The sequence below is a fragment of the Alexandromys fortis genome, unplaced genomic scaffold (assembly GCF_014885135.2).
Source record: "Alexandromys fortis isolate MF-2015 unplaced genomic scaffold, M_Fortis_MF-2015_v1.1 scaffold_399, whole genome shotgun sequence".
NCBI lineage: Eukaryota > Metazoa > Chordata > Mammalia > Rodentia > Cricetidae > Alexandromys > Alexandromys fortis.
Window position 1 is genome coordinate 11574 of NW_026068268.1, and position 22070 is coordinate 33643.

Below are 22070 nucleotides of genomic sequence, written 5' to 3' on the forward strand. Positions count from 1 at the left end.
AGCTGACCTGGAGAGGAAACGCCTGCCATCTGACTCACAACCACTAGCCCAGCCAGCAACTGACTGTGTGAGCAGTCGCCTGCTGTGTGGATATTCAGATATGAAGCAGGTTCTCCCATTCCCAGGCCTTGGGCCTCAGTTTCCCTGTGGTGTCTCGGGGTTCAAAAAAAAGGGAAAGGGGCTGGATGTGGTGGTTCATGCCAGCACTTGGAAAGTAGAAAAGGCAGATCTATGTGAGTTCGAGACCAGTCGAGTCTACGTGACAAGTTCCAGAACAGTCAGAGTTACACAGTGAGACCCTGTTTTTAAAAAAAGAAAAGGAGGAGAAAGGAAGTCTGAAAAGGCTAGCTTGACCCCCAACACACCCAACATAACACCTTTCTAGTCATCTGGCAAATGGCATCTCCTGAACTAGAGAAGAGGGGTACTCTATAGTTGTGGCTGCACCTCAAAACTGACATTCGTACTTTACTCCCTTGGTTTTCAGAGGCTGGGGAACCTGCCCCCTTGGGCTTCAGACCTCCAGGTCACCCACTGCCCAGAGCTGTTCCCTCTCACATGCCATCTCCACCCTCGGCTCCTCACTTCCAACCCCTCCTTGTTCTAGGTAACCAGCAGGCCTGGGCAGGAGCCACAGATGTACTAGCATGGTTCTGCAGGGCCCCCAGGGTTGGCTGTGAGCACCTGAACCTAGCAGGCTCACACAGCTAACGGGTCCAGCCCAGGGTTCCAGGACAGGAAAGGGTCAATATGGGCAGTCCTGCCAAACATCGGCCCGGAAATGAGAGCCACTGGGAGCAGAAGAACCAGGCCCTGTACTGGGATACAGAAGCCAAGAGCAGCTTGAGGTGGAGACCACCTCAGAGAGCTCCAATGGAGGGAGAGGGCAGAGGTCACTGGTGAGCAAATAGGCAAAGAGGCCCCAGAGTGATCCCCAGTCCTGGGAGGGGAAGAACTGGCAGGCTTCTCCCTACCTGGCCCTAAAAACCTAACGGTGAGAGTGGAAAACAGCTGCTTACAGAGCACAAGGAAGCTGGCGAGGACCTCCCCACCTCCGGCTCCAGGGCCCCACTCCCAGGCAGCTCTCACCTGGGAACTCTGTTTACTGCCTAACACCAGACCAAACTGTCAACTCTAGGTGGGGTGAGGCTGCCTGAGTCAGCGAGGAGCTGCAAGCTGGGGCAGTGTAGCTAGCCTGAGGTGGGAAGGATGCTGGCAATAAACAGGTCTTGCTGCCACCATGCATTCTCCTGAGCTTGGCAAGCAATCCAGTCAGGCCCCTCTGCCCCCAGGCCACTGCACAATGCCTTCTGGCTCCTCCTGCTCCTTCTGTCCCTTGCCCTGCTCGCCTGGGGGCTCTGAGATCACCAAGGCAATAGCCTTAGCCAGAGTCCCATCTCGCTGTAGCCAGAGGGATGGTCCCTGCCAGGGGACCTGCTGTTGGGTGGCTGGGTCATCTTCCCAAACTGAGTGGGTCGTGATCCCCCAGCACAGGCCCTGCCACAGAAGGGCACACTGCCATCTCCACCCCCATGCTCTTAGCTGAGGTGCACGGCTGCACCAATAGCTCCTGAGGTGACAGGGATTTGGTCAGGTGGCAGTAGGATCGCTATGATTCTAAAGGACCTCGCGAGCTGCCCCTGGCCCAAATCCAACCTATAGGGGCTCACTTGACTCCGCAGGCTTTGCCTACCTCAAATCCCAAGGATGCACACACACACACCCTGCTCCAGAGGCCAGGAGTGAGTCGGTGGAAGGCAGTGAGCACCTGCTGAGTCACGGATCACAGACCCTAAGACCTACGTGTCTGGAAGTGTCAAGTGGTGCCCACTGCACAGGCACGTCTAGCTTGAAGCTGCCAGGACCCCAGCCCAGCTCTTTGATGCCATGGGAACTTGGCAGTAACACGATGGGGTGGGGCCGGGGGCAGCTGATAGTGACTCAGCTGAGGGCATTCCCAGGGGATGAGTCACGGCACGGCCTGGGTGCTGCTGCCACCCTCCCACCCTCTAGCAAGGCCTGCAAAGGAAGGAGCCACCCAATAGTGGGCTGGCCCCACGCATCTGTGGCAGGCTGTTCTTCCTCCTCCCACAGAGGGTCCCGCTCTCAGGACACAAGGACATCAAAGGAGACATGGGAGAGGGACAAGGCAACTCTGAGCTCAACGCCTGCAGGCTGGTTCCTGCTCTGATCTCAGCTCAAGGTAACAGGGGCCATGACTCGGCTGAATTTGCAAAACTCAGTGCTGGGCAGTTCCCAAGGGGCAGGTGACAAGCCTGTGGTCAAGGAGACCCAGGTCAGGTTGAGGGCCCGGGCTGTTTGTGCCCTCACTGCCAGCACTTACTCCAGTCAGGAAAGAGATTTGAGGTCCCTTCCTGGCCTGCCTCACAACACCCAACAATCTGCCCACCACTCCTCTCTCATCATTGGGATGCAAGGACCAAAGGTACAGCCAGGACCCTGGTGAGGCACCTCAATGCTGTCTTCTGTCCTCACCCATACAGACCGGGGCCAGGTGTGTACTTCAGCATGCTGGGCAGGGAGGAGCTCAGCAGGAGTGGCTGGAAGGGTTTCTGCCATGTGTGGGGCGTAGGGAGTGGGGAGAATAGCCTCCCGCCCCAGGCCTCCTGGGCCCAGATCCAATTTTCCGTCTGAGAAAGTGCTTCTGACTATTAAATATTTATCCCAGCAAGGCAGGCCTTGGCTCCCTTGGCCTATGACTTCCAAAAAAAGAAAAACAAAGGGAAACCCGGGAGGCAGAAGGGGAACAGGAAGACGAGAAAGGGCCCCTGGAGAAATACCCTTCTCAGGACAACAGCTTCCCTTAGAGTGGGGTCCAGGATTGGGAGCTCAGTGTCTCCACCAAACTAAGCCTGCCTGAGCTCATAGATACACCCTCCCCTCTGTCCAACTCCATTTCCCCTGGCCCTGGCCCCTGCCCAAGAACTACCCAGATCCAGCCTGGTGAACATGGTTACTATTGCTGTGGCCTCCCTCCTCATGGACCCCAGTGACTCCTCTGTGTGCCCAGGCCACTTCCCACTTGCTAGACAAGCAACGGATGAATCTCTACTCTCCCTCCTAAGTCTGGGGCGTAGTGGTACTAGCGCTCAGGCACAGATGGAGTGGACAGGCAGAGATGAGTAGGTATCTCTCACCCTTGACTCCATCCCTCAGTGGGCAGAGGACAAAGCCAGTGAGAGCGTGACTCTTTGTTCCCAGGTGACAGTGATGCCCAGGTAGATAAGAAGACTTCCACTCTTACTGCCAGGGCTCAAGCCTCTCCTCCCTAGCCAAGCTGGGCCAAGCTGCACCTGAAACACAAACATCTTCAGCAAAGGGTGTGGAGGAGGTCACAGACAGCTAGAGTAAAATGTTTCCATTGGGGCAGCAACTAGTGTGCCCAGGACAGAAGAGCCTGTCTGAACAGAGAGAATAAAGGCATTGCTGCAGGCCCAGCCAAGTGGAGATGGGTACCGCTGCCTGGCACAGGAGATTGGGAGGCTAGGGGACCTGCCAACTTGATCCTTCTGCCTACTCTCAAGCCCAAACTACCCCTTTCTTGGCTGACAATAAAAGGCAGATACAGCCTAGGGTTTGGAGAGAGCAGGATGAAACACTGTCCTGTCCCCTGAGCCATCCAAAGCAAGAGCCTTGCTGGGTGGTGGCGGCACACACCTTTAATCCAGAACTCAGGAGGCAGAGGCAGGCAAATCGCTGAGTTCCAGGTCAGCCTGGTCTACAGGGCAAGTTCCAGGACAGCAAGGGGTAAGCAGAGAAACCCTGTCTCAAAAATAAATAAATAGAGGGGGGGAAAGAAAAGAAAAAAGAGCCCTGGGTGTTGTTAACTATTGATACAGTCCCAACAGTGGCTTTTAGACGAGGTCGGGTGCATGCAGGGTATTACGGCCGTAGACAACAGTGTCTTTTAATCCCACCCATTCAGGTAGGGAAGTGATTCAGGGCAACCCCCACTACTTAGGAACCATCAGAGCCCAGCCTCTTTTGTGCCCTGCCTGGGAGAGCAGGACAGCTAGTACTTTTCAGAATCACCGACCTTTTCCCTCAGCTGGGGCCCAGAGAGTTCCACCATGACACAGGGCTCAGCGTCCCTGCTTCAGTATAGATTCCTACCAGTATGAACACCCTGTCCAGGTGACCCTCGCTGGGGCACAGCTTGCTCTCAGCATGGCAGCCCAGGCACTCCTGGGCACAGATGTCAGGTCTGGACCTACACCCTGACCCCAAGGCTGGGCACCTGAACAGCTGCTCTGGCCCTATTCTCTGGGGGAAGAAGCTAGCCCCACCACGGTCCCCGACACCAAAGAAAGAACATTCAGATGCCTCTCATGATGTCACAGCACCAGGGGACTCCCCAGATCCAGCTATAGTTTCTTGAAGAATGCTGGGAGTTAGTGCCTAGGCCATGCACGCTCCTGCAGGTGCAGCGCAAGGGTCGCTGCCTGGAAAACATGACTCCCTGCCACTCCAACTTTCTGGGATTCAACTATACCTCCAGGAAGAAACCCACATACATGCCCTGAGGGGTATGACATCCAGCACCTATGGGGGTAAACTCCTGAGTCAGTCAGGAAACTTGTGTAAGGTCCATCTCACAGTTGGTGAAGGTGTTTTGAGCATTCCTGCCTTGGGCGTAGCCCTATACAGCTCCACCCCTCCCCACCCTCGCCCAACCTTGTGTAGGTGCATTCCCAGCACATCCACCAGGGGGCAGCCTCTGTGCTTGGAACAATGGTGGCTCTGCCCTGGGAGATTGCCAGCGTTGGGCACCAGGGCCTTAAGAGACCAGGTATGACTGGCATAGGAGGGCAACTCTGCCTTGTGGGGAGTGAGCTACAGCTGGTAAAGACCTAAGCCCAATCCTCAGGGAGTGAGTGTCCTTATGAGGCCCTGGGCCCTATGTGGGGCTGAGGACATCCTGGGCAGAACCATCCAGGCCCTCATCCTGAAAGTCTCCTATCAGAGCTGCAGTAGAGGCCACTGCTCTCACTCCCTAAGAGCAGGTGGACACGGGAGAAACTGCTCCAGACAAGCTAGGGAACCATCAGTTAAAGGAGGGAAGAAACACCCTTTTTCATGGGAGAGGCACACCAGTGGAAGGTGGAGAGTGGAATGTTAAGAAAGGTGGTCCCTCAGCCTGAACCTAAGAAACTGGAGACAGAGCAGCCTTATGTCCTTGGGCCTCTTCTCTCTGGGGAGGCCAATCCGCAGTCATATTTTCCAGGACCAGTAAAAGAAAAGAGGTGGTGTGTGGTCATCATTCTCCCAACTGCGAACTGGCTAGTCAGGGCCCTTGGGCTCCCATCAGTGTGTGAGTCCCAGCAGGAGAACCCTAGGAGAGCAAAAGCCAGTTCCCAAAGAGTCCCAGCTCCAGTCCAGCCTCAACCCACACCAGACAAATAGGCCACAGGAAGGACGATGGTAGCTCCACTCTGGGTGGAGAAGTAGCCAGGCAGGGCCACCCCTCTGCATTGCCCTCGGCATCATGAATGGCTTCATCAGTATAATTGTCATCAACTTGTTTTCCCCAAAGAGAGGGTCTCAGCCTGCACCAATGCAGCTCCTCTGTCTCAGTTCTCTGGCCAGCTGCTGGCCAGGTGCCCTGGGTGTGGCCAGGCTGCTGCATAACTGACCCAGAGTCCCGGTCAGTTTCTTGCTGCCCCACCCTGCCCTCCAAGACACCGGAGGTCGGCCCAGGCCAGGCCAAGGACCATCACATAAAAGCACTAGGTACCCACTCTGCAGCAGATGCTCACAAGGAGCACTGACCACGGGGGGCGGGGGGTGGGGGGCAGGGACGTCATCCCCTTGATCGGAGCTACAGGACTCTATTCCGGCTCTTAGGAAGGAAGTCCCAGACCTCAAATCCAGCCTTGCCCCAGTTACACCTAGTTGGTCGCCCCCATACATAGTAGCCTCACGGGTGGATCCAGCACAGCGCACAGCCTGGAAGCCCCAATCTAAGTCCTGGTCTAGCCAGGATGCCCCCCCCCCAAAAAAAAGCAGGTCAGAGGCTAGATCTAGCATAAGATCTTCTAGCCTACAACTGACGACTGTTCACCCTGGGCCCGTTCCATTCAGTATGAAGCACACATGCCTCTATAGCCGCCTTACTGGGCAAAGCAATGTCTCAGGGAGGACCACGATGAAAAGGTGAGCGGGACAGCGAGCGAGTCCGGAGTGCAAGGAACCACACAGAGTAATGGAAACCCGAGAACCAAAGTGAGCAGCAGAGAAGGGGAAAGGAGTGAGAAGCACGAGTCAGGCACAAGTACGAGCGAAAAGCAGAAACCCACAGAGCCAGCGAAGGACCGGAAAGCACAGGAGACCCGCCCACTAGCCCCATCCATCTCTCTCTTGCCCTTCCTCCCGCGCGTGCAGCCTGTCCCACACTGCGCGACCCCGTTAAGCCTCGGCGCGCCCGCAGAGCCCACCCGCCCGAGGGAAGCGGGCTGCAGGCGGGAGTGAGGCGCACCACTGCCGGGGGCTCCGGGCCAGGTGGGCAGCACCACGTGGAAGCAGTCGCACATCTTGGCGGCTGGTGGTGCGGGCCGGCGGCGGCCCTGCGAGTCTAGTCACGGCCGGGAGATGATGCGCCTGGAGAAGGGCGGCGCCCACAGCCCCGTTGCCTTGTGCTGCCGCGGGCAGCCGGGCTGTGACTGCGGCTGAGGCTTGGGGTACCTCTAGACCTTGGCTACGGCCCCGCCCTGGTCCGCCCAGCCTGCGCTGACCACTCTGCAGGGTCGACGTGGGCGGTGCCGGCGGCCTCATTCAGCCCATTGGTTGCCGGAAGCTGAGGCTCCGCCCCACAAAGGACCCAGCCCTTCGGACCCAGGCCCCTGTGGTCTGCCCTACCCACGACTGATCTCACCCCCACCCTCTTCCAGATCGCGTTTCTGAGGCAGAGATTTGAAAAGTTCCTGCGGGGGCCACCAGGTCCCTACACCCGAGATCTTCCTTACCTCCAGCTTGGAAAAGTGACGGCGTAGCACAGGAGTCCTGTGAAATGACTACTTGAGATCTGAGCTTCTCAGAAGATGGGGTTCAGGGGCAAGAGAAGAGAGAGGGACAAGCAGACGACAGGCTAGAAGCCGCTAGCTTGGACAGGGTGCCCTGCGCAGATCCCCTGTGGGCCGTCCAGGAGGACAGGATCAGAACAGGAGTTATTATGCAGCCCCAAGTCAGGATTTGTTCTTTCAGTGGTTTTTGTAAAGAGCCTAGCAGCTAGGACCTGGGTATGATAAGACTCTACTGACTTGTGCCCTCCGACCCCGAGCGGTACGACAGCGAATGTGCAGGTGAAGGCCTCTGTGGGATAGTACTGGACGACTAGGGAGGGTTCCTTAAAAGTTTCTGGCAGCCTAGGAGCAAAACAGTGCAGGAACTATTCCTGTCAATGGAAAGATAATATGGGTTCTCAGGGTGGGCAAGAGAGCAGGAGCTGAAAGTGGCCTGCTGGGACTGGGCTTAGGAAGACTGCCAAAGGCTCCAGGAGGAAGCCTGGGGGAGGCATTCTGTAAATCAAGAGCAGCTGGACAGGGGCAGTGAGGTTGGATGGGATATTCTGGGTGTTAGCAAAGGGGTCTGGGTAAGGCCTTGACAGGAGAGGGCAGGATCCCCCTGGGCTCTACCTGGGTACCATGCAGAGGGAACACATCTGGGGAAGTTCTGTTTCCAGCAGAGTTGGCTAACCCCAGCGTGGTGCAGGTCAGAGGGAGAAAACAATCCCTGGCAATATGCTGATCATGCTAGGTGGACAGAAAGGGGGTATGTACACCCCGTTTTCTCAGGTAAGAAGATGGGGTGGGAGCCAAGGGAGGCTAAGCCACAGAAGAAGAGCCACACAGACACAGGGACAAAATCACACTCACACCAGCACACACATCAGAGGCCACCATGGGTGTGTCCCCATGTGTCAGACATGCAGACACGTGCAGTACACATATACAGAGAAGTGTACAGGACATAGATGCATGTGCACAGGTGCACACAGTCTTAGGTGCAAGCGGGAACTTGGCACAGAAGTGGGGGCCAGGTGAGCCAGTGAGCAGCGGGATGACTCACTCTCGGCAGTTCCCGTTAGCTGGGCTGCAGTGCTGGGCAACCTGCCAGCAACACACAGGTCAGACAGACACCAGTCACTGCTGGGAAGCAGCCCGTGCAGCCTTCTCCTCCAACTGAATAGGCCACAGCCCTGCCTTGGTGGGGCACAAGTCTCACCCTCTCCCTGGGAAATGCCCTGGATAAAGAACACTACCTTGTCTCTGGGTATGTGGGACTCTGTGATCTGGGGTACATCTCTGTCTGCTGGGTAGGCTAGAAGGTCTCAGCCTGCCAATCCAGTGTATTTGAATCTGGCTTCAGGATCTGAGAGCAAGGGCCTGGGAAAAGGTACGGTTTTGTATACCCGAAGACTTTTGGGTGCACACAGACCTAGCTGTCTTGGTCTCTGGGCAATGTTCAAGCAAATGGTCTCAGATTGTCTAGCGTGATCCACCTAGGACCGTGTGGCACCCATCAGCTTTTCAGGAAAATGGATGTTACCCAGGCTACCCAAATGCACACAGGACAGGTGTAACACAAATTCTAATTGTTCCTAATAAAAACCCGGAGTCAGATATAGGGATTAATGCTGAAAGATCAGAGAAGCAGAGTAGCCAACCACTAGAGAGTTCTTATCTCTACCAATGCTCAGACCAAAGGGGTGCTCCTATCTCTACAAAACCTGTGTCTGTCTCTATGAATCCTCAGACTGCATCTGAGCTGCTGGCTCCTCCTGCCTTGTATTCTCTTCTCCATCCAGCCATATCACTCCCATCTCCGCTTCCCTAGTGCGGGGATTAAAGGCATGTGATCCCAAGTGCTGGAATCACCTTTGTGTGAGCTCTGTTTCTCTTTTAGACAGATTCAAGTTCATGTAGCTCAGGGTGGTCTTGAACTCACAGAGATCCATCTGCCTCTGTCTTCCAAGTGCTGGGATTAAAGGTTGCGCCATCACTGCCTGGCCACTATGGCTAACTAGTGGCTCAGCCCTGCACTCTGATCTTCAGGCAAGCTTTATTTGTTAGATTACAAGCAAAATATCACTACAGACAAGCCTACGGCTGTCATGTTAGGGGCATGGTACTAGGTAAGGGGTACCTAGGTGTGCCAACACTCTCCCATTTGCCACTGGAGCTGCAGCATGACTGATGTGGGAGGGTCATCTATGTGTTACTTTCATTGGTTAATAAAGAAACTGCCTTGGCCTTTTGATAGGACAGCAGTTTAGATAGGTGGAGTAGACCGAACAGAATGCTGGGAGAAAGAGAGCAGAGTCAGGCAAAGGCCATGATTCTCCGACCCAAAATGGACCTAGGTTAGGATCTTTCCTGGTAAGCCACCACCTCGTGGTGCTACATAGATTATTAGAAATGGGTTAATCAAGATGTGAGAATTAGCCAATAAGAGGCGAGAACTAATGGGCGAGGCAGTGTTTAAATAAATAGTTTCCGTGTAATTGTTTCAGGTGTAAGCAAGCCAGGTGGGACAGAACAAGGGGCCTGTGCTTTTCTCAGGCGGCAAAAAGCAGCCCACCATTCCTTTTACTACACATGACTGTCAAGGCAAGGTGAGGGCCCAACATGGGAGTCCAGCTGCCATCTCCTGGAAGATTCCCCCTTAGGTTGGAGGCCAGACTAGATACTCTGAGGGAAAGACCCCTTGGGATACCTGCCTAGAGAGCTTTTCCACCCCAGGGAAGAACCACAGACAGAAAAGCAATACCATCCACCCACGCCAATATACACGCCACAAACCACCTTGGATTTGTCCCAGTACACACACACACACACACACACACACACACACACACATACTCCTGTGCATACACTCAGATTTGTGTGCACAGATATGTACAACAGAATACAGGCGCCACCTGCTTGGTCCTGAGTAGAGCTCTTGAGGCCTCACAGGCTGTGGCACACTCACTGTGCCTTTGGAAGACCCTGCTACAGAAGCCAGGCTGCACCTATGTGGGTGGACCAGCCACAAGCCAGGCTTTTCTCCCCAGGGCCCAGATAGACCCTTCCATCACTACCAGTATTCTGAAGCCTAACCCTAGGCCTGGGATCACAGCGAACAGGAGCAGGGGAGAAGAGTGTATGAGGTAGGGGAGCTGCTATGCTTCATGGACTATCCCTTCCCCCAGGCTGCAACCTGGCCATCTTCTGCTGCAGAGCAATGCACTGCCAGGAGTTCCCGTCACCACGCTCCAGTTCCAGCCTCCTCCCCACGTCCTCCCCTGGGGACAGATGCTCTGCTGGGGAAGGCTCCTACAGCAAGGTCCAGCTCAGGAATTGAGATGACCCGACCCACAACCACATCCAGCACACACACAAAGGATGCTAACCATCAACTCAGGGGTATTGTGCAGTGGCTCCCAGGGTCTGGGGGAACAGGAAGGATTGGACCTGAAATGGTCATGGCTATATCCCTCTCTGCCCCTCCCCACCTGCCTGACCCAATGCTCCACTGCCTCTCCAGGAAGGCTGGCCATAACGCCCAGATCATCAATGATTGATGTATCCTGCAGCAGCCGCAGCAACATGGCAAAAATAGTTTTGCTATCATCATGGCCCAGCCCCGCCACAGCCCACAGGAATGCAGAAGGTGGTGGCATCTGTGACCGCTCTCCCCACAGCAGCCACCCCACTCATCTCAGTCCTTTGTGTAATTCTTTCTTCAGACAATGGAGAAAGTTCCAAGCCTGCAGGTGGGAGCCCCTTGTCCACAACCCTCTATTTTCCTGACCACAGGCTCTACTTCATCTTCCTCAATACTGAGGACTTGTCAGGTCTGGGCATGGTCCCCAGGTCCTCCCAACCCCTGCATCCATGCAGCTCAGCACACGGCTGGGATTAGGAAGTAGGGAGACGGTGGGATATATTGGGGTGTTCTGCTGCCCCTATTGCAGTGAACCAGGCGAGCTGACCTGGGACTTGTGGGAGCTCTGGACTACACAAACCACAGGCACAGAAGCAGGGATGTGACACTCCCACCTCACTGGAAGACACCAGTGGTTTCTGTGACAATCTACTCAACCCCTCCTTACTGTAGGTGACCCTGGGGGCTGGCTGTAAGCTCTGGGCAAAGCAGCACTAACTACCCCAGGCAGAGGTGGGGGCTAGAGGAGGAAGGAGTGGGAGAATGAGGGATTCTTAGGGCTCTTTCCCATGGCTCACTGGTTCTGCCCTTCCTCTCTCTCTCTCTCTGCCCATTCTCTCGCACCTTAACTTTAGGGACCCCCCTATCCTCCAGCCCAATCTGCCCAAAACTAACCAAGTAGAGCTTCTGCCTCCCTTGTCCACCTACCTGGATGGTCTGACCTCCTTCAGTCTGTACTATGCCCCTTCCTCAAGGCAGCACGTCTTTAGTGGGGTCCCTGGGGTCCCCCAGGTCTGTTGGTTCACTGTGTTTGCTGCAGAAATACCACTAATGGCTGGGCTTAAATGACACACACTTGTTTTGCCTATCCTGGGCATTTTCAGGGCTGTTTCTTTGAGGGGGTCCTTGAACAGCTGCACTCCCAATGTCCAACAATGTGTGCTTTCACATGCCGATCTCTCTCCAGGCCCTCTTGCTTCCTCCCTCCTGCTAGCTAGAGTCTCGCCATTTAACCGAGGCTAGTCTCAAATTTACTATGTAGCTTAGGCTAGCTTCTAACTTTTGATCCTCTTCTCTCAGCTTTCCCAGAGCTGATGTGACAGCTACCTGAACCGGGACTATCTCCACATCTCCAGATCCTCATTTAATCTCATTGTGCACACCCATCCATTTTAGATTTCATATCCGTGTCTTCTTAAGGTTAGAATGTGGACATCTTTGGGGGCATCATCCAGCTGACTCAGTGGTCACACAGGTCACCCCAACCTGGACCTGTGACCCAAGAACTAGAAGCTTGTGTCTTCTGAAGTCGTTCCTCCTACCTGACAAAGCTGGGACCTAGATAGACTTGGGAGGTGCTGGGGCAGGAGGATTGCCCCAGCTCCACTCCTTTTTCCAGTCTCCCTGTCCCACTTTGAGCCCAGACCTCAGTCTTCCTATCTCCTTCCAGCTCCCTGGACCTCAAGGACAGCAAGGGCAGCGGGTGAGGGGAACTGGAGCAGTACCAAGGGACAGAGGACCTGCTGGGTCACAATGCGGTGAAGAGAAGCCAGCGTCTGCACACACAGACACTGTCTGACTGACACCACCCTACCGGGCCACTCTGAGAGTTGGAAGGGCTAGTTCAGAGCTCTCTGCCTGCAGGGCTTAGAGAACAGTGCCAGGCTGGTCTGCCCAAGGGAATGGGGAAGGCTGTGGTCCAAGATGCAGAGAATGATCTCATCTTGTCACTTTTAAATCAAATTTTCCAATAGTTCTTCTGAGGAGGCTGGGGATGAAGGACTGAGTAATCCACACAAGGGCAGGGTCCAGGGAAGTCCAGGGGAGGGGGAGATCTGGGTATGGAGGAGGGGACCAGAGTTGGGTTTAGATGCAGGCCTGACCCTCCTGCTCCACAGGGAAGGTTGGTAATAGCTGCTAGTCCAAGATTACTAGGGTAGAGATGTTACAGGCTGCAGGCCGACTTCATGAACCTCAGAATGGGGACAGATGGGAAAGGGCCAGGGATTTCTGTAGCTGGGGGCTGGGAGAGAGGGGCAAAGTTAGTTCATCAGGGCCCTTACCCACACAGTTGGATGCAGGAGGCTGTGAGATTGTCCATGATCAGGACTGGCCTTGCTCTGCCTTAGGACTGGCTGGTGACCGGGCTCAGACTATCAGCACATGAAGGAAGACAGTGGCTCTCCTGCTCTGCAGGCAGTAGACCCTCATCTTCATTCAAGCGAGAGTGGTCTGGGATTGGGTCAAATCAGCGAGACAGACTTTTTTCATTGTACCCATGTGGCCACCAGTCTGGAGAAACCATTCAATAGGAGCGCAGGAACCTGGGCCAGGAAGGGTGTAGGCCAGCACCGTGACAGTGGCTTTACTCCCTGGTCAGGTGCGACTGCGGGGGACACATCGTAAACACAGTCACCAGCGCCATAACGAAATGAGAACCCCTCATTTGCAGGGCAGAGGAGGCAGGAAAGCCAGCCCGGATAGCAGGCTAGGTCACACTAGCTGCGTATCCTCCACTCTGCAAGTACCGACTCGACAAGTTATGCCCCGCAAGGGACCAGAGAGGGCGGGGCATGGGCGGCGGAGCTGTGGGCCACGCCACGCGGTGGCGTGCTGACGCCACGCGAAGCACGCCGGAAGCCTGCGGGCGCGCACCGTTGCCCGGCAACCCGCGGCACAGGCTGCGGGCTGAGCTGGCTGTGGGTATCTCCCGGCCGGGCGCCGGGAGGCGCGTCACGGTGGCGAAGGTGGGTGTGCGCCTTGTGGGCCTCTGGGAGCCCAGGACCCCCTCCTCCCGGACCTCGGACCTGGTCCCGGACTCCCGCCTGGACGCGATCCCCGAGCTCCCTTCCCTCAGCCAGCGTCCTCGCAGACCCAGTTCTGTGGCCCGTCCACCAGGACGCACGTCTACCCACAGGCCTTCCTTCGCCTCCACTTGTTTGGGCCTAGGACACGCCCCCGTGCAGGACTGGCCACCCACGCGTGCCAGGAGGGGTCGACTCCCAGGAAGCCCTGGGCAACTCCAGCTCAGCAGCTGCATGCCTTCTGAGCAGCTTTCCTTCGGGTCGGCTGGCCTGGCCATACCAAGATGCAAGGCGGGCAGGAGGTGAGGAGAGAGTCAGCGAATGACCTCGTACAGGACCCTGGAGAGGGGTCCCTCCACCAAACAGCTGGAGAACAGAGTGGTGACGATTTGGAAGGGAGGAGACTCTGTTACAATGATCCCCTGACTCTGCCTGACGCGAAAGCTAGCGGCTCCAGGCTGGAAGAGGGTCTTCCCACCTGCACACTCGGCTGTCTGCACCCAGGGGAGCTCAGCGGCGGGTGGGGAGAGTTCGAAGGCTTCAGGGAATCTTCAGCTAAGTCTAAGCAGTTTGCTCAGTCCTTTGAACTCCTAGGGAGAGCCGCAGAACACCAGTCACTGAAAACCCCTTCAATCCCAAAAGAGCATGGTTCTTGCCAGATGCAGCAAGGTGGACCCTGGGTGACAGGAACTGCTGCTGGCTCATCTTCTGAGGTATTTCTGTGGTCGAGTGGGAGGTATTTTGTATAGCCATTAGACTTTGCCCAGGCTTCTGTGCACTTGGGGGTGCTGGGGGTCTTGCCAGCCTTTGAGTCCTCTCCTGGTTTGTCTTTCGCTGTGTGGTTGGCTGTCCTCTTCTTAAGAGGAGGACAAGGAATGAAGGGCTTGACTAGGGCACTCTGAGGAAATGGATCTGAACAAGGCATGGTGGGGGCCCAAGCTGGGCAGCTTCCTCTGAACTCTTCTCCTGAGGTCTGAAGCTGCACTAGTCCAGTCCTGTTCAGGGGACATGGGGGATCCCGAATTGCAGGTTTAGAACGCCTCAGATCTGAAAGTCAGATATCACAATTCAGTTTTGAGTACCGAGCCAGGTCATGCCAGGACAAGGGTCCTGCTTAGCCCTCAGAACTGACCACACCTTTGCCTCCTTGACTGCCTCTGAGCCCCGCCTGTCAGCCATTCTCGCCCCAAACTGGGCAGACTGCTGGTGAGACCTGTCTCCTCATGCCTCCCACGAGGGCCACTCTGAGGCAGTCAGCTGCACCTCCACGTTTGTTCTCCACCATGTTTGCAGTGATGAGAAGCATTTGCACAGGATGGGAACTTTACATAAAACACTGGGTGAGTGTAGGACTGTGCGCCCAGCCGGGCTGCAGCACACGGGCCCGCAGAACGCTCACCCCGAGTCTCTAACACCAGCCCCCTTCTGCTAGCACCTGGCTCAGACCCTGTCCACATCGCCCCACCTAACTCAGAGCCCGTGTAAGGTGAAGTGCCATGGAGACAGGGACAGTGCTGGCGTCCACCTTCCCCACGTGTCCTGACAGAACTCAACTGTGCACTCATTTCCTGCAAGCCCATGGCTTTCACTGTACTTTTTTTTAAGCTGCCTGGAGATTCTGAGGAAAATGTCATCAGTCACGGCCACACCAACTGAGCATGCAACCAGGACAAAATGCACTTATATTAAAGTCAATTATTTGGCATAAAGTTACCTAATGTATACATTGCTCCTAACGTTGGGATCTTCTTTCTTTGCAGTCCATTCTCAGCTATGAGAAGGTTTTTAGGTTTGCGTTTCAAGAAGTCCCAGTGGAACGGACAACTGAAGACATTTGTTCTCTAGACCATTTCTTAGAAACAAGCAGTGAAGAAAATGGTGGCCTTGCATCTGTGCCTAGACTGTGGTAATGGAACTTAGATTGGAACCAAGGGTGGCAAAGCAAACTTCACTTCCGCTTGCTAAGGTGGTTTCACATAGCTAAAATGATTGTGTGCCAGAGGGACCGGCAGCACAGATGGATGCTCCAGTAGTGTCCCTCCAGTGGTAGGGCTATTGCTAGGGACTTGGCTCAGTGGGACTCGACACCTTACGACCCTCAGCCAGTTATAGGAAGCACCCTAAGAGCAGCCACAGACCTTCAGGGTTACCTTGTGTGTGTTTCTAGAGAAAATCACACATAGGAGTGTCTGGCCGGCCATTTGGTAGGGATGTGCTCTCAGCCAGCAGTAACAATGGTAAGGGGCTGAGATACCAGAGATGCTGATTGAGGAGAAGGTGGGGTGAGCAGGCTCTGTCACCCGGGGCTCAGGGGAAGCTAGCTGTGTGCCTCAGGGATTCTGCATGCCTGGGCCAACCCAGAACCTGCCCAAAAGACCTTCCACAAGAGCCTGGGGATTTAGGCCTGGTGCCCAGGAGCCATGACCAGCAGGGCCCCGCTGCCTGGCGCTCCTGCAGAGCGTAGCCTATCAGGAACGCCTGCCTCAGGGCAGCCCCAGCAGGCCTCTGTCAAGTCCTTCAGAGGCCCAGGTGGCCCAGGTGGCCCAGGTGTCAGGTTTGGCAAGGCTAGGCATGCTGGGACAGGAGGACTGGTATTGCTTGAGGGTAGAACACAGTGTTCAGAAACACATGAGGGTTTGGAAAAGATGGCCCAGCATTGGCACATCCTGTGTGGCCTTGCAGCTCTTGGGTGCCATTTTAATCCTCAGGGCTCAGCACACATGGCACACAGCACTACCATGGCCACAGTCAACATTCCCTGTGGATTTCTCCACTGATTCTCCAGAGTGTGCACCCTGTATGTGTGCATCTGTGGATGGGGGACGTGTGTACCCTGTATGTGTGCGTCTGTGGGTGGGGGACGTGTGCACCCTGTATGTGTGCGTCTGTGGGTGGGGGACGTGTGCACCCTGTATGTGTGCGTCTGTGGGTGGGGGAACGTGTGCACCCTGTATGTGTGCATCTGTTCTGTGACCGGATGGTTGTAGACACTCGTGCAGATAACACCAGTAAATCTGGCCTTGGGGCTTCCCCAAGAAGATGCATAGGTAGGGAACGTGTGCACAGATACGAGGGAGGACAGGCTGATAGTGAATGTTTGGGTTTACGAGAACAGCCCCATCCTGAGTACTCATGGGGGGCCATGTGCTATGTGCTGTGGGACTGAGCTTCAGTAGCTGCTGGGAAGCCTTCCAGGTCTCCTGTTGTAACTGCATCTTTCTCCCAGTTCTGAATCTAGAAAGCTCTGGAGAGCCCTTCAGAACACTGACACTGTGTCCACTTCACGGCATCTCTGGAGTGAATCTCACTGTCGGGAGAAGCTCCTTCCTGTCCTTGGTGTAGACACTACTCAGAAGGTAAGGAGGCTTGGGGGGTGTGGAAGGCAGGCTTTGCTCACAAGCCCAGGCATAATACCTGCAGGAGAAAAAAAGATTTATTTTAGCTCAAATTTTAGCTACTTCAGCCTATGGTGAGCTGTTTCCGTGTCTCTGGGCCTGTGGTGAGATGGTGTCTCAGAAGAAAACTGTCATAGTGGGCAGGCAGGGACAGAGACAAGATACAGCCTCAAGGATGCATTTCCAATGACCCACTTCATTCAACCAGGCCTTACCCCTAAAATGTCTGTCTCGTCACAATGATGCTGTGGGCTTGCACCCATTGGTGGATTAACACAGGCATGAAGCCCTCAGGATCCAATCACTTCCAAAAAGCCGGCACCGGCACCCAGCCCCAGGACAGGAGCCTGTGGGGATGTCTTCACATTCAGGGGAAGTGGAGACTATGCTGTGGCCAGTCACACCGGCATGGTACACTTTGGAGACCACTGACCAGGGACAGCATGGACTGAATGCAGATTTACCTGCTGTCAGCGCTGGGAAGACCATCTTCCACAAGACCTTGGTGTACTTCTCAGAAGGGGACTGGAACAGGGCAGAGTTGGGGAGAGCAGCAGATCAGGGTGTCCTGTCTCTCTTGGGTAGCATGCTGCCCTAGATACATGTGTGACTCCAGCAGGGGTACACACCAGCAGGCATGAGGAGACAAGGTGTATGTGGGTCGGGGTGAGTGGAGGAGGAGGTGATGCTGTGCCTAGCAGAATGCCATGCAGTGCCACCCTGTTGGTGGTAGGCCTCTTGGGAGCTGCTAACGGAAACAGAAGGCGATGAAGAAGGATGGGCAGGAGCCAGGTGCTGCCAGTGGGTGATGCACGCAGACCAGGGCTACAGCAGCACACAGGAAGGGTTGGCAACGAGGGCAAGTTCTGCATGAACATGTGGAATGTGTGGGATCAGCAATGTAGTGGGTTGACTTGGTGCATACCTGAGAGGGGCCTTCTAAACACATGTGGCCCCAAGAAGAAAGCCTGATATCTGAGGGGGGAGCCAGCTAAGTCCAAGGCAGAGCAGCAGGAGAAAAAGGCTCGGGCGGTGGCTGGAGAACAGCAGTGGACAACGCCCAGTGAAGCATCAATGTGCACGGGTCAACCTCAGAGTTTCCCGAGATGTCACACCTTAGAGCAAGGTGCAAAAGGCCTTTTCATCTTAAATATTACTCAGAGCTTTAAATAAAGAGGTCAAGAAGGAAGGCAGGTTGGCCCTGGTGAGGGCCATGATGTGGGCTGCTTACTTTATCAGTGCAAGGTCACCAGGCTGGTTAGGAAATGAGTGAGGAGCTGGGAGGAAGAGCACCCTCCCAAAGCCCTTGCCCACCCACATCACACACAGGAGGTCAGCCTGGCCTTAGGATGCAGGAAAAATTGAACCTGAAGGCTAGGAAATAGGATTCCTGGGTATCAGGCTCCAGGGGACAACTCCAGGCAAGGCAGGGCAAAGGGGACTTCCTGGAGGTGCTGTAAGGCATTCTTTTTCTGTGCTATAATGGAGCACCTAAGACCAGGTAGTTTATAATATTTACACATTCACATGAAGCCCAAAAGCATGGCGTTGTACCTGCTTGAGCATCATGAGGTGAGACACAGCAAGCATGCCAGCTCTAGTCTCTGCTCATAATGCCACCAATGCCACCATGGAGGCAGCATTCTGATAACCTCCTCTAATCCTAATCACCTCCCCAAGTTTCCCTCCAAATGCAGTTAACATATGGACTTTGAAATTCACTTTGTAACACCTACAAGTTAGAGACACATTCGAGCCACAGCTGGAAGGTTGAGGAGCACCCCAGTTCTGGAGGCTCGTGAACCAGGTGATGCTCAGCAGGTGACAGCAAGGGAGGAAGGCCATGGGCCTGACCCTTAGGGGACCCAAGGCATCCAGAATTAAGATTACTGTGATTTTAGAATGAAAATGGCGATGCTGTGACAGAAGTTTCTTTCCGTAGAGCCTTTCTGGAGACCAGGGTCATGTTCTGGAAGGTTCTGATCTCAGAAAGCCTGAAGAGCTGCTTGCAGTCAGCAGCTTCCACCTACACCACTGCAAAGCCCTGATTCAGACCAAGGTGAGCAGAGTCAGAAGCCCCATCCCTCTGAGTGTTCATCAAGAGTACCCAAGGTCTGGGATGGGCATCAGGAGGCTGGGGTGGAATAACTGTTGGGTCAGAAGCTAGCAGAGGCGCCTACAGGCCCGAGGAGCAGCACTTCTCAGGCTGAGGGTCCTTCTGCAGTCAACCCAGCAATTTGTCACAGCAGACCCAGCAGGGAGAGGTGTGGACAGGAAAGGGGCCTTGTTCCTACCCCTCTCTCTTTTACCAGGGAGAGAGAACAGGCTGTCTGGGCCTGGATCTTGTGCTCCCCTTTAACCAGGCATTTCAGGACGGGCTCTTTATGTGTGCCCAGGAGACAACACTTAGGCAGTGACTGGAGTATGTGCCACAGAGATCTGCACTGTAGTGTTGGGGAGAGGTGGCAGGAGGTGGGGGGTGGAATACAGCCCTGTGGCTCTGTGGAAAGCCAAGCATCAGGGCACAGTGTGGTGCTGCCCAGCTAGGTTGCAGCCTTGGTTGATATACGGGGCAGGCAATGGGTTCTATGGCACTCGGGAAAGGGAATTATTATGAACTAACAGGGCATGATGCCAGAGGTCCCATAAGACTGTCCCTCAGCTTTTTGGAAGGACAAACTCTGAAGGAGTGCTGCAGTTCCCTTTGAGCAACAAGACATTTAGCACGTTCATCCTTCACCATAGCACTTGGGGGACGCCCAGCAGAAGCTCTGAGGTAGAAATCTGTGGAGTCCACCAGTGGATGCTGAAGTCAGGAGTCCAAGGCCTAGGTGACCACACCCAGCACAAGGGTGAGGAACACAGGCAGGAACAGACAGACCCACGCTGCTTCTGGACTGCAGGGCAGTCACAGAATTGTAAGACACTTGGTCTGGCCTTGTGGGAAGTTATGTGGCAGCGGTGCAAGGTGGAGTGGATGACTCTCGTGGCCACTGTCCTCATCCCCTCTCCACCTGGATGGTTCTCTGGTTGCACTGCACATTGAAACCAAGGAGAGAATCTGGGGTGGAGGATGGGGAGTGGGGGTTCCAGGGTGTGCTGGGAACCTACCCAGGCTTCTCTAGTATCAGCTCTAATACCCGATCACCACTTTGCTCTCAGCTCTCAGGGACGTCTGGCAGCAGACAGGGCAGCCTGATCACCTACAGCCTGTTTCTGAAGACACCACTACAAGGAAATGGGCACTACATCACCATTCCACAAAAAAAGATCTTTACTCCACGTAACCTAAAAATGGCACTCTTTAATAACAATGTTTGCTAAAAGCAGGAGTACTTTGTACCTTTATGAAATATTTTACATTCTTACTGGTTTTAGTACTAGCGTCTGAGAACTATTCTGTGGCACTGTTTCCCAGATCCTTGTTAGTTTCCCAGGACCTCTGTCAACCTACTCTATACCTCAAGCACTCAGATCTCGTGGGGTGCAGAGGGAAGGTCCTAGGGCAGAGCCAGTCTCCAGAGAGACCCCTGCCTGAATCACATGAGGATCCACGAGTTCAGGAAGCAGGAGACAGCTACTGATCACTTGCAGGAGCCCACCCTGGTCCTGGCTCCCCTAAGATGCTAATGCATATCCCTGTGCTGGATCCTGCCCTCAGCCAGCAGCCTTGAGACAAGCGTTTCTGAGTAGAAGGGTGGGTGGGAGAGCACACTGGGTGTCCCAGGACAGCTGGATGAGCATCTGCTGAGACAACTGTTTTCTTCTAGGGGCAGACACAAGCAGGCAACACTGAATTTTGTAAACTTTTATTAAAAAGAAGACTGTGTAAGACTGTGTTCTTATTGACTCCTTAGCTCTTGGAGAGGCCACTGTGGGGCTGACCTGCTCAGGAGACACTAGCTTCCCTACTGACTGAACTGACCAAGTGGTCCAGAACCAGAGAACAGTCTAGGCAGGAGTATTGGAACTGCTCCCATCAGGAGGGGAGAAGAAAGGTGCTGTTGCTATGTCTGACCCTTGTACTCAACCACCACTAGGTGATATATAGTTTGAGGATTATAACAAAAGGATAACTCATTGTTTTTATTTTACCTGGGGGGAGGAGTGTAAATGGCCAGTAGGTATATGAAGAACATGCGTGCCAACACTGACCATAGAGAAGTGCAGTCAAGCGCAGTGAGGCACCACCACACTGCTAGGATGAAGATGAGCTGGCAAGGACATAGAGATGTAAATGAGAACAACTATTATGGGAAACAGTACAAAGATTCTCTCCCAAAACTAAAACACCTGCCATGTGAGCCAGCAACGCCACTGCTTGGGGTTATACCCAAAGGAAGGACTGTCTGTGGAAAAGCTGTTCGTATCATGTTCACTGCAGCGGGTTCACAATGTCCAAGGTGGCGCCATCTGGGTTGTCCTGACCCAGGATGAGTGGATAAAGGAAGAATACTGTCTGTCCAGGAAAAGATGGAACCCTGATACCACAGCAACAGGGATGAGCCTGGAGGACATTATGTTGAGTGGAATAAGCCAGGTGCAGACAAGCAGATGACTCTTTCAGCGGAGTCTTAAAATGTGAAATTCCTAGAGTCTGAGTGGCAGTTAGCAGGGCCTGATGGAGATGGTGTCAGCCAAGGGTAGCCTTAGGTCAAGACCCCTAAAGTGTAAACTGGCAACATTTAACCATGAGTCACAAAGCTGGGAATGGTAGTGTATGCCTTTATCCCAACACTGGAAGGCGGAGAGGTGGATCTGAGTTTGAAACTAGTCTGGTCTACAGAGTGAGTTTCAGGACAGTCAGGGCTATGCAAAGAAGACTTATCTTGGGGGAAATGAATTATATTCTCAGAAATCACTGAATAGACTTAGTATTCTCATTACTCAAATGTAGCCTTCGGTCACAGCTCCATTTAGCCATCCTAGACATCTGAAAACATCATATATGGCTAACTGCAATTCTGTCAACTAAAGCAGAAATGGACAAACAAGGCAGCGCTCCTACACGTGCTCTGAAATACACTCTGCTCTTGGGCTCCCAGCAGCTGCATGCAAGGTGAAGCCATCAGGAGCCTCTCAGAACACATGAATGCTGAGAGCCAGGGGTCCAGCCGCCTGGGACAGCCAAGCCTGAGCTGAGTGCAGCACCTGAACAGCTCAGGAGAACAAGTCCTCAGCAAGCTCCTTGCCCTTCCCCACCCTC

At 54.4% G+C, this 22070-nt stretch overlaps 1 protein-coding gene across 2 annotated transcripts; it reads left to right on the forward strand.

Moving 5' to 3' along the window:
- The first annotated feature begins 2051 nt into the window (after positions 1–2051).
- Positions 2052–20696, forward strand: Clba1 (clathrin binding box of aftiphilin containing 1). 2 transcript variants are annotated; one of them, XM_050131966.1, is made up of 7 exons: positions 2052–2203; positions 6909–10774; positions 13046–14182; positions 15230–15375; positions 16696–16825; positions 18807–18923; positions 20027–20696. In XM_050131966.1, the coding sequence occupies exons 3-7, from the start codon at positions 13754–13756 to the stop codon at positions 20186–20188; spliced, it is 984 nt and encodes a 327-aa protein (XP_049987923.1). In that variant the 5' UTR covers positions 2052–2203; positions 6909–10774; positions 13046–13753; the 3' UTR covers positions 20189–20696. The 2 variants fall into 2 exon arrangements, with proteins under 2 accessions (XP_049987923.1, XP_049987922.1); XM_050131965.1 differs by lacking the exons at positions 2052–2203; positions 6909–10774 and having other exon boundaries at positions 12522–14182.
- Positions 20697–22070: the final 1374 nt, after the last annotated feature.

What these genes read in the sequence shown, in the direction of transcription:
- Clba1 (XM_050131966.1), top strand. Translation starts at nt 13,754, where the DNA reads ATGCAAGGCGGGCAGGAGGTGAGGAGAGAGTCAGCGAATGACCTCGTA. An exon ending in CTGCTGGCTCATCTTCTGAG is followed by an intron (nt 14,183 to 15,229) that starts GTATTTCTGTGG and finishes CTTTCTTTGCAG; the next exon opens with TCCATTCTCAGCTATGAGAA. An exon ending in AAGCCCTGATTCAGACCAAG is followed by an intron (nt 18,924 to 20,026) that starts GTGAGCAGAGTC and finishes CTTTGCTCTCAG; the next exon opens with CTCTCAGGGACGTCTGGCAG.